Below are 12,694 nucleotides of genomic sequence, written 5' to 3' on the forward strand. Positions count from 1 at the left end.
GTAATTTTATAGTTGGCAGAAAAGCAATAAGCTAACATATTTTCAGAGACTTTAAAATTGGTAGGCCAGAAAAGCAATAAGTTTACATGTTTTCAGTAGTTGTATAGCTAAAATAAGCAATCTGTACTTATACTTACCTCCTGGATGTGTGGCTCCAAAGGAATGGTCAATCTGTTCTATAGTAGGAGAAACTTCTGGTGAACAAAATGGGAGACCACTACAAAAAAATAAAATGTATATTACTATTTTTCATGAATACTTCTGATAACCAAAATGAGATTTAACTGCAAATAAATATCATATAAATAAGACTGTTAAAATAAATTCTGCTTACACGAGAAGCTTAAAAAGAAAAGAAAAATCAAACAAAGGTATCAAATCTAAATTGGTAATTATATTTTCATGTCAATATAAAGCAATAACTTTAACAAATGACTCTGATTTTACATTACAACTAAAAAATTCACACACCAACTTGTTATGTGACACTGTTCGGACGTATTTACTAATATGCCAACCTCAAGTCAAAAAGCTTAAGCTGAAGATCATAAGAAAAATCAATGTTATTGTGGTTACACATTTAAAAAATACAATGTCATGCATGTATTAAGAATGTAAAACAGTTACTACAGGTAACAGGCAGGCTTAAAAATTATTATTAAAGCAAAAATACTGCATTTCAGGACAACATATAATGTACCTGTTCCTTTCCTTTTTGTTTCATTCAACAGAAAATAGGAATTTAAGCATACTAAATACCTCTCACTGATAGATATTGTTTCATTTTAAAACTTGTTATACATATTATATCTTTCTTATTCATTAATTAGCATAATATGTCTTAAGCTGAACATCAAGGCTAACTGAACTGTATAATTGTTATAGATTACAACTGACTTTCTAAAGAGTAACAATAAATATAGTCAAATATTAGATTTTGTTTTTTTCTAAATAAAACAAAAATATTTTTTTTCATTTACTTTCTGCCCCCAACTGGTACGGCAGCAAGTCTATGGATTTATAACGCTAAAATCAGGGGTTTGATTCCCCTCAGTGAGCTCAGCAAATAGCCCGATGTGGCTTTGCAATAAGAACACACACACATTTACTTCCTAAACTTACTTGCAAAACAATATCAAATTTTTAGATATCTATCCTATTGAGTTTCAATACATTATAGGTGTTCTAATTCTAAAACTTAATAAAAACAAAACAGAAAAATAACCACAAAAATCAAAAACAACATACCAATATTTTAACTTCACTTTTGTCATATTGTAAACCTCTATAATCTGAAAGAAGACAAATTTCATATCGCTGTAAAACATTAAACATCTGGTGAAAGTTCTCACAAGATTCTTACGTCTTGATAAGATAAATTTTAATACATATATCATTCTGATATTTATTTCACATTTAAAGAACTAAGCACCTTTATGATATTCTTTTCTATGTTTTATGATAAATAAATTTCAGCAATTTGTCCTTTATTGTACTGCAATTCAACACTAAGAATATGGAAACAGCTTATGTAACTTATAACACCATTTTCTCTTAGTTTATCATGCTTAAGTTATATAAAGATAAAAACCTTTACTTGTATGTGTGTAATATACCCTATTTCCTGGCATTGAAGACACTATATTTTCCTCAAAATAATTCTCAAAACTTTACCCTGTATCTTTCAGACCAAAGGGTATATTGTTCATAATCCTAAACCTAAGCCTAGAGGAAGTGTTTCAATCCAAGCTCCTCTATATAACCCAGAATAAAATGTACAAGTTACTTAGTATTAAATAAGAAATATGAAACAATATGATGCTGTAATACTGGCACTCTTTTTAAATCCTCAGGCTCAGAATAATGTCATTATTGGTAAAAATACAGATATTCCAGTGGTAATATAAGGTACACACTTTCAAAGATAGATATGATAAGCATATAGCTCACAAAAAAATTAAAAGTGGAGAAGATTATTTATGTACCGTAAGTCTCTAAACAATCCACAAAACATCTTGGTAAGATCGGTGGAAGTGCTGCAACCTTAACTTTTTTTTTTAAATTAAGCTAATCACAAATGGGGTGTGTCTTTGATGCCAGAAAATAAAGTAAATAACTCCACAAAACACTGTTTAGTTTACTTAATATTTTAACATTCTTCTCAACCATGAACTGCATAATAAATACAACATGAAACAACTTCAATGAGCCTCCAGTACATTAAGTATATAAATTGAAAAAACAAACAAACAGTAATTAGTCTTTTGACAAATGTTCATTTGAGAAATAATTCAAGTCTAAACTTATTACTGAGAAATGTAATTCAATGTACATAAAATAATTTATCCTCATTATTTATGGCAAAATGTTTTTTGTTTTTTAAGGGGTTAAAAAATAAATATTTTTGACTTGAAACATAAAATTTAATGTTCCAGTAGTTCAGTAACAATTTTTACATTCCTTTTCTTAGGTGCCATATTATAGCTTTATATGTTAGTGAGCCAGTTTAAAATACAACTGTAGCAATTCAACAAATATATGGACACATAGAAACAGATAGTAAAACATATACCAATAAAACAATAAATTAACCAAACTCTCGTAATTCATCAAATACCCAAGCCCATAATGAATAGCTGCTAACAATGTGAAATATTAGTACAGCATAAACCAAACTATAAGTACCTTTATTTTATTTTGTAAAAGTTATTGAATTACAGTACATATCAGAGTATATGTAAAGAATTTTAACAACAAAGTATTTTTTATCAAGAAAGTAACAATGAAAACAGTAACTGATTTGGAAAGTTCAAATTGAAAAGAATCATACTACAAATAAAGACGATGATGTTTTTTTTTAAAATTATTTATTAAGCAACAATTAGGTTGTCATATGGTCATGTTGGAGACAAAATTTCATAATTGTCATATATATAAGTACAGAAAATGTTCTTTGAATTAAAATGATGAGATGTAATATTATTTATGTTACTATTGGAATATTTTCAAAAGTCAGAAAATGCAGAGGCTTAAAAGGTAAGAATTTGTTATAAGACTTAATATTCTGCACTTTTAAGCATGTTTATATTTAGAATATATATCCAACTCTTGTTAAAAATGAATTATACTTTACATTATACATCATCTTAAGTGACTTAAGGCAAAAGAAAAAGAGCAACAAAATACCTTTAATCGTTGTGAAACAGAATCAAAAATCAGTTTAATTCCATCTTGAGTTAAGTTGATAATGAGGTCCATTGTTAGAGGATTCTGTGGAGTATAAGAACATTCACAACCAAGGCACAGCAGATTGTAGGAAATAAAAGTCAAATACTACATTTGGAATTGAGAAAGAACATGAAATGAAACCACCTTTTTTTTTTGTGATACATTAGTGCATTATGAAAAATGTTTTATTGAATTAAGCATTTACAGTAAACAATAACATTTTCCTAAACTGAAAACACATTTCCAATAATACTTACCTCTGCTGATACTTACTATTATCACTTGACTATCAGGGTTTCTTCTTTGTCCATCTAAACATATATTTGATTTTTTCTTGCTTGCTCCAGTTTTTTTAAATCTCACTCAACTGCCCTTGGTGATAAGTGTCTTGTGATACTCTCTACATATGTCAGTGCACCCTCTATCTGGGTACTCTGGTTCATTCATATAATTTTATCACTTTTTTCACGAGTGATACCATCCTAATCTCTAACACAAGCTCTTAGTGAGGAGGAAGGGCAGGAGAGTATCAGCAGAGGTAAATTATTATTGAAAATACATTTTCAATTTAGGAAAATGTTAACTTCCAAAACATATTTACCTCCACTGCCACACTAAGAATCCCCTGATGAGAAAGTAGAAGAGACAGTGAGGGCACTATCCATATAGAAAGTATCTGCACAGATCACTGATGTAACAAGAGAAGAGTGGGGGAACCATAATACATCTAGAACACATATGCTCTTCAACCTCAACTTAGTTCCTGTATGAAGGATGTAAATGTATGTAAGTGATCATCACTATAGTTTATCCCCAACCTGATAGCTAAGGTTCCACTATTTAGTGTTGGAAGTAAGGGGTTTTCATCCCTATATGCCATATTGGTGGCTAAGGAAATTAGAGTGCAACATTTTATGTAGATATACTTTTGATTGGATCCCAAACATGCAGCTCTCAAGTGATGTGTTCCAAACTACCAAATTCATGACAAGAAAGTAAACAATTCTGAAGTGACAAGCTTTTTTATCAACCTGAAGAAGCCCAAAATGCAACACTCCATGTTTGGAATGACTGGATTGTGTGTGTCTAACTCAACCGAAGGAACAGAACTTGTTAGGTTTGGTATTATGGACATATATCCTCACTCCCGAAACAAATGGGAATGGAGCCTTCCACTTGCTCCTGGAATTACTGGAAGGGCATAGAACAATTATGCTCAACTGAGCACCCAGAATGAGACCACTCCATGTTTGAAATTATAAGGAGATAGTGGAGCACCTTCCTTGAACAATGTACTGAACTGATACTAATCAAAAAGTTGGGCCACACACACCCCAACCAGCTAGCTTAGCATCAAATCTTAACTGGTATTATGAATAGGCTTGCATTGTTCCAAACAACATCTTGGAAAAAAACATCCAGGGACCCAGGTAAGAGGGTCACCAATTTCACCCTCTTCTCTAACACTAGAAGAATTCATTCCACCATTCTGGAGGAAAATCCTCTGACCACCACCCCATGACTAAAAACCAAGTGTGGTAAGGATTCCCTGGCTCCACTAGAAAGATTTGGGAGGTAATACATCTTATGGAGCCCCAAGGAACAACACTTAGAAACAATGCAATAGGTGGACAAAGTTCCATAAAGTTTTAAAGCAAAATGGACATAATTTATTCAATCTAAGGACCATCAGGGATGGGCAAGATCCTCTTTAGCTTCACTCATGATAGTCTATAAGTGGTGGTCCAGTAATAATACCTCATTTCTACAGAGCCTGTTGCACCTGGTAATAGTTATAGTGAAAATGTGATTGCTAGTGAAAATGGTTTCACTAAAGAACACTTGTCTGGGCAATACTCACCACAGATGGGAATTCTAATTATTAAGATAGCTATAGGAAGTAGATAAAAACCCTCAGATGAGGCCAACAGTGTGAAATAAAGGTAGTGGGGGAGGTCCACATAACAGTTTGTACAGTGACATCCAACAGATAATTTAACCAGGATGCTAAGGGTATAGATAAGAAAAATCTTATTAGTAGCAACTCCCAGAAGGTACCTCACCCTCAAAGAGAGCCAAAAATAAAGTGTTTAGTATGTCTTAAGGTATAAGGGCAAAAAATGTTTACAATCCTCAATGAACATAATCAAGATCAAAATCTGATAAGACATAAACAGAGTGTGCAGATGAATAACAGAAAAGGACTGAACCCCCTTCCTGTCTGTTAGAGTGCTGGGTAAGAAGTACTGGGCTGAAAACAAAGAGAGAATAAAAAAATGGTCTGAATTTTACCATATTGAAACTAACTGTTGTAAATAAGGTGGCTTCTCCTAAAATTTAAAGAGTTTGATATTCTCATGAAACATTTTCTAAAAATATTCCCATGTGCAGACCAATACCCTTCACAGCTTAGTAAGAAGTTTCCTTATAAGAAGAAATTTTATAGAAATTCATACTAACTTTATAATGTAAAGATTTTGTTCTTACAAGGATGTGATTCCCAAGCATAACCAGTCATTTTAAAATTGTATATTCTTGCTGTGCAAAGGAACATGTGGCCGTCACCAAAAGAAAAGTACACTCCAATAAAACATGGGAATACATCTAACATTCTTCAGCCTGCTTACACTTAGATAGTAGAGCTGAGGATAAGCAATAACTAACAACTTGCAAGAGTCTGGTGATTTCTAATCTTTGAACCAGCAGAATTTTATTCATCCAATTGTCAAAAATTGTAAACTACAGAAATTATTTAACAGCTACCACTACAGTTTAAATCTGAGATAACCTATTTAATGTATCTAATACCACATGACTTTATTAAAAATTAGTTAGTTAATTATATACTTATTGTTTCTATGTTAAACTTTAAGTCTTAAAACATAAATTTTATATTGATAATTTTAAAGTCTGTAACAAAGTATAAGAAAAAAATATTTAAATGGAAAATAACTAAATTTAATATGGTCCTTTAATATTACATTTAATTAAAAGTACCAGTTCAGTGGCTACTGTTTTTAGTGTAATAAACCTTAATTATTTCATCTTCTAGTAGCATGATTATAATAAGTAACTGAACACTTTAGTGTTCTAATACAATTTAGACCTTAATAACTATTAATTCACATAGATTTACAAGTTTTTACTATCAAGATTATAATTCTCTCAAGAACATTAATATTCTCACTAAATATATACTGCTTGTTTTAAATAAAATAACAAATTATAATTTCATAGATATTCATGCACGAGGTTTAGCAACTCTGTTGCAATCATCAGTGATTGCCACACAATTAATAATAAGAGAGCTCATATTAATTTTAACACGGACTTAAACTAAAACTTTCAACAATCAAATAATTTGTAATGTCAAGAAAACCCACTTGTAGAAAAATATATATGCAAAAATGGCTCTTGTAAAATATTTTCTCAACCCAAACGAGCCGTTTTTGCATATATAATCAAATAATTTAATATTTACTACCCACAAAATAAATTAATTTTATCTTTTATCAACTTTCTATTACAGATAGCTCTCATCTCAAATTTCCTTGTTTTGATTAGCCATCTTACTGTCCTTGAAATGAAAAGTTATTAATTTACTTAGACATCTAAAATAAATATAAATTACTTTCAATACTTCATTTAAATCTGTTATACAACAAATAAATATAAACCACTTTTAAATGCTCCAAATTCATACATTCATTAAAAAGTAACTTCAATATCTAAATGGAGAATTTAATAATTTTAAATTTATATCGTGTGTTTATATAAACACACATTTTAAAATCTTTTGACAACTTATATTTATTAAGCTTTCATCAAAAGTTCCAGCATACCTTTCATTAATCAATAAAATATATTTAAGCTCAATTCAATGCTGTGAGTTCTATCTCTACAGCTACAATTTAAACTAAAACAATTTGAACTTAAACAGGGTGTAGCAATATTATCTTTGTAATTACTGGATACACATGCATATGCTTACCTGTTTTGTGCAGAGGTTTGAAAACATATGTATAAATAAAATTCAGCTATAATGTGCATCACTTAACAAACATTTCTTGGTAACTTGAATTAGAAGAACAGTTTTTGCACAAGTAGTAAATCCGTTGTGAAATGTAAGGCTTGCAGCATTCATTCAATCTGAACAATACTCATTAGTTTTTCCTTCCTACATAGTGTATTAACTTTTGTTGTTGTTTTTTTTGCAAAATCAGCTAACTTTCATACACCTGATACTATACTGAATTATTATGAACAGTTTCTGAAAACAAATAGCAATTATGTGAAGACAAGACACTCATAAACCACAGGTTAATCTAAATAAGTATTATTAGCAATAAATTCATTCATACCAAATGTTTGTTGTTGTTGTTGTCGTACTATTATTCATAAGCATTATTACTGTGAATAATAAGGAAATGTTATTGAAAAATTTAATTGTAAGTACCTAAAGATAAAGGTACATTTGCTTTTCATGGAAAACAACATTTTTGTACAAAGAGATACATAATAGGTTAAGAACTATTAATCTCTCTCTCAAAAAAAAAAAAGTTAAATAGTGTGTTCTTATTGGGGTGCATGGACATATCTATCATCTGGTCATCACTCTTCAATGTGTAAGTTTTTAAATGATGAAATTCCCCATAAAAAGTTTAGAAATTAAAAAGCAAGTGACATCTAGTCATATATTGTACATGTATTGATAAATACATAGAACTTTTAATTACGTTTTATTTACAATGCACTAGAATTAAGCACACAAAGAAAGAGGCATTTCACAAGTTGGACAGTTTTAAGCCAATAATTAATGGAGTGGACAAGCAAATAATCTAATTTCCATTGCCACTACAACAATATGCAGGAAAGAATTCATAAAAAGATACAAAAGGTGAGTTAAAGTGAGCCATCACTGAGGCACCAGTATTTTATGCAGTGTTAAACTTCATGATAAATTCTTAAATCAGAGAATCTAAAGACAGACCTAAGACAAAAAGTCAGTGCAACAAGTAAAAACATCAGTCACAGTTTAACAAGGTAACCATGGATGGTAAAAAGTATATGTATGTATTTGATTTAGACAAGGAGGATAAGATTATTTTTTAACTTCACAGAAACAAAAAAGATCAGCACTAATACATATATTAAAGTTTTCAAATCTATATTTTGTAAAACTGGAAAATTATAAGGAAGCAAAACCTTTTAATGAATTCATTCCAATAAGACAAAACATTAAACCATTTCTGAAATATATGCATAGAATTACAAAAGTATAAATACATTTTAAACTTTTAGGACAGAAGTTTATAATACTGACATTAAAATGACATATTTACATTTTACAGTAAGAAAATATATGAACATGAGAGAATACTGAAAACTCAACAAATCAAACAACTTAAAAGTTTAGATATAGCCGGTCAATTACCAAGTTACACTTTGTCACAAACAATAAAGCCTGTTCATTTACTAAGGTGTACAAGGTAGATATATGAAACATCTAAAGATAAACCATCAACTCCAATACCAGATAGTATACAATACTTTACATTTCTCATAACAAAAAAACAATCAGGAAGCCATGCATTACACACAAGTTCCAGGATTGATACCACAAACAAAATTATGAATATATATTTGTATTTTGTAAACATGTTAATTTTTTTTTCATTTATACAATATTTATAATACACAGACAAGGAATAGTTATCAACATTAATACAGAAAGCAAAATCATTAATTAACAGTGAAGAAACAAGAAATATAAAACCTGTAGCACTTCTGTAATATCAACTATTCATAGGTAAAAGAAATAATCAGACACTGACAGATATTTCAAAATCATTGTGCAAGATATTTATGGATAAATTCTACTGCTTGCCCTGCATCTCCTTAAATTCACACTCCAATTTCTTTAAATAATACAACTATTAACCAAAATTGAAATCTAACTAAAGCCAAGTAGACAGAATACTCTTACATAAGATCTGAATACTACACATTTGCAGTATTGCATAATTATAGCTATAAGAGTAATTTTTGCCACATAAATACAATAGAACTTACCCACTTTTAGCTATAAAAGACAATATACTCATCTACAGTGCAAGAGAATAAGAGAAGAATCTCTGAAAGCATCCAAAGAATGCCCCTGACCATGAGAGAGAGAGATCCAGAGATCAGAAGAGGGAAACCTCACCACTTCTGAGCTAGGCATATTCTTTGCCCATGTGTATAATTAGTAAAACACAAGGGTGTAAATCTCAAAGTATATAGTGGCTAAGGTGCACTGGATTATGCTTGGCAAGTCAACTACATTCTGAAACTCCTCTACATGACACCACTATCCATGTAAGAGTAGGATGAGGATCATACCATTCTCACCTCCAACCCAGTAATCAGAGATTGAGACCCAGTCTAACTAATCGTTATTTTAAAAACAATCAACACCCTACAGCAATTTGGGACAGACCATCTGGCACTGAGAAGATGGATTCAACTTGTGTGAGGACTTATGTTGACTAATTCACTCAAATCTAACACCTCAATGCTAAGAACCATTATTCATGCAAAGGTAGGATGAGAGCCCCCAGTTCAAAGGAGTGAACTGCATTTGCAATGGATCAACTGCAGTTGGTGTGGAATGTGTAACAGGAGGCCACATCAACCAGAAAGGTGATGGATTAATTCTACGATATTATAAATGGTACAAGGAGGCCATGACATCATACAAGATGATGGATCAATTCCAGCGGTTAAGGATATTGTCGAATGTGTATATAATAAAAGGAGGCCATGCTGCCTGTAATGTAACAGATCAACTTCTGTAATTGTGGAAATAGCTAATCTTGCAAAAGGAGGTATCAGAATCAATGTTTCCAATTACTAACCTTTCTGATTATTCAAACTATTAAAGTCTCATGTGAGAATAACTGATTAATGAACCAGTTTAGTCAATTACAAACTTCTACTAATTGCCCAACTTTAATTACTGCTATAGAATAATTTGTACCACATATCTACAGTACTTTATGACTAACTAAAATAATAATTTATTGTAAAAAAGTAGACAACAGACAGGGATATCAAAGAAGTCATGGAAAGATATTAAAAAGATTAATAGTCAAGTAGACCCCAGTGTAGTGAACAATAGATTTAAATGGAGAAGGGTCATGAGATACCCCAATCCCAAATGAAGGAAGTAAGGAGAAAATAATTTACACTACATATCTACAATATCACATGATTATAGCTACAACAGTAATTTATATCACATATCTACAAGTATTGCATTATTACTTTTATGTAAGTAATGGTTACTTCTGTAAGGGTAGTTTACACTGCATGTTTGCTATCATTTTTATTTACTTTCATAAAATTGTATATTAATTACACAACTGCAATGTTGCATAGTGTCTAAAGTAAAATGCAAATCTGTATAAAACTTGCATAAATTTTCTTTTTCTCTTCACAGAAACTGAAATTTCTTTCTTTCAGACAAGGTTGTAAAAATTAGGCAAATTTTTCGATTACAAGTTTTGATTATTTTAAACAATAATCTATGGAACAAAAACCACATACACAACAAACTAATCTAACATTTTAACAATAAGCTAGTAAAATATGAAATAGTTTGAGTTTTTCTTTCTTTTTTTTTTACACAAAAACTGGTTTCTACCTATTGATTCTATTGATACTCATCTTAACATTAGCATCAACACAGTCGTAGAGAAAGTTATAAAAACAAATGATAACAATTTTAAGTGTACAAACATAAAGAGACTATGTCCCATATAAACAACCTGTTTGACTTCACATTAAAGAAAACACCTAATACATTTCAGGCCAGTGTACCACAGACAACCTGATATCTCCACTATTCATGACAAGAAAAATAAAATAGTAGTTGCTAACCAAGAATATTAATAACACTCTTCTGTTTGTCCTATCCTTGACCTAGTACATGAAAATGGGCTAGAGTTCATGGCATACAGTTGCATGTCTTGCTAAATTAGTATTGTACAAATGCTAAAAATGCATATATAAGATCATATTAAATCAGTTTTCTTCTTCATATATTTAAATTTCAGTGATTATGAATTCAAAAATCATTTTCCTCACATCTATTTCTCTATTGCTATTTATTTATACTTTGAATGTCGTAAGACCCAAATGGGCTAACAATTATTTTATTTATATACTAGTCTTGGCTTTTAAATACCGTTTTTCATTTTTCAAGCACACGTGCACATATTTTGTAGATAAAACTAGCATAAAGTACAATTGCAAAAATGAAATATAAATTACATTTAGTTTGGCAAGTAAAAGATAATTAAAAACACCAAACATATAATGTACTCTGGTACTACTTCATCCGTAGTCTTAATCTTTTCCAGATTAACTTATGAGGGGTGGAATTCCCCTACACCAGTACAACTCAGTGTGGGCTTTTTCATATACCAATATCACTTTTACAGTTGTTTCAAGTGCTGCACAAGAAAAATGTTCCAATTATATAATTAATTAAAATTCTGAATCTTCCCATATTTTAGAGTCTGTAAATATATAAACATGTACACTGTCAGATTATGTGCTCATTGAAAATTACTATTGAAAAAAATCATTAAAACCTATGAAAAGTGGCAGATGTAACTGGTTCTAATTTAAAAAGACAGTTACCATTAAAAAGTTTTTAGTCTTATGCATACAGATGACATATACCATAGGTGAATAATAATTTATTTTTGCTTTTAAAATTTTATTATTTTAAGATCATGTGAATGTAACAGTTTAAACGTAAGCACTTCCTGTATTGTTACTACCTGCACAAAGGGAATGTTATAATCCACAGAAATGTAGACATCATGATTATTTAAAAATTTTTACATTTTCAAAAAATGTATTAAGAGAACCAAAATCAAATGTCTGAAAGTAACACTAAATCCATCAAATGAAGTTGGATTCTTATAAACATCTAACTTAGAAAGTTATACAAGTTCATTATAATAATACATGCATCTGAACATGGCATGCAAGTCTAAGGACTCTTAAAGAAATTGAGTGCATTTTATTAAAACACCCCATTACTACAATCCATGGCATTACATTTGGTCCTGGTTTACCCCATGACCACTGATCTTCACAATAATCCTAATGCATAATTTCCACTGCAGTGACCAGTATAAAGTTTTCATGCCCAAAGCACTTCCACTCCCTCTTATATGCTTTCCATAATACATTTAGTCCATAAAGATATTTTCCAACATCCATTTCAACAGTCTGTTGTCACAGGTACTGACTGTGTCCCGTAACTTGATAAGTATGTCTTCACGTGGAATAGCACGAATAAATAGTTCATTCTCCAGCTGCTTTAGGTATGCAATGACTAAACAACTATATTGTGGAAGGAACTTTTGTACACTACTTGTATCACTTTTCCAGATGGAGATCATTTTTGATT

The 12,694-nt window shown here is 30.5% G+C and overlaps 1 protein-coding gene across 11 annotated transcripts in view; it reads right to left on the reverse strand.

Moving 5' to 3' along the window:
- Window positions 1–12,694, reverse strand: part of LOC143239336 (phagosome assembly factor 1) — a 103,977-nt gene that overhangs the window by 12,190 nt on the left and 79,093 nt on the right. For all 11 annotated transcript variants that reach the window (XM_076480322.1, XM_076480317.1, XM_076480318.1 and 8 more), the window contains 3 exons: window positions 3,187–3,270; window positions 1,249–1,292; window positions 138–217 (listed from right to left, as the gene is read on the reverse strand). In XM_076480322.1, the coding sequence (XP_076336437.1) occupies window positions 138–217; window positions 1,249–1,292; window positions 3,187–3,270 (208 nt within the window). The remainder of the gene's footprint in view (window positions 1–137; window positions 218–1,248; window positions 1,293–3,186; window positions 3,271–12,694) is intronic.

Source organism: Tachypleus tridentatus, chromosome 13, assembly GCF_004210375.1.
Source record: "Tachypleus tridentatus isolate NWPU-2018 chromosome 13, ASM421037v1, whole genome shotgun sequence".
Classification (NCBI taxonomy): Eukaryota; Metazoa; Arthropoda; class Merostomata; order Xiphosura; family Limulidae; genus Tachypleus; species Tachypleus tridentatus.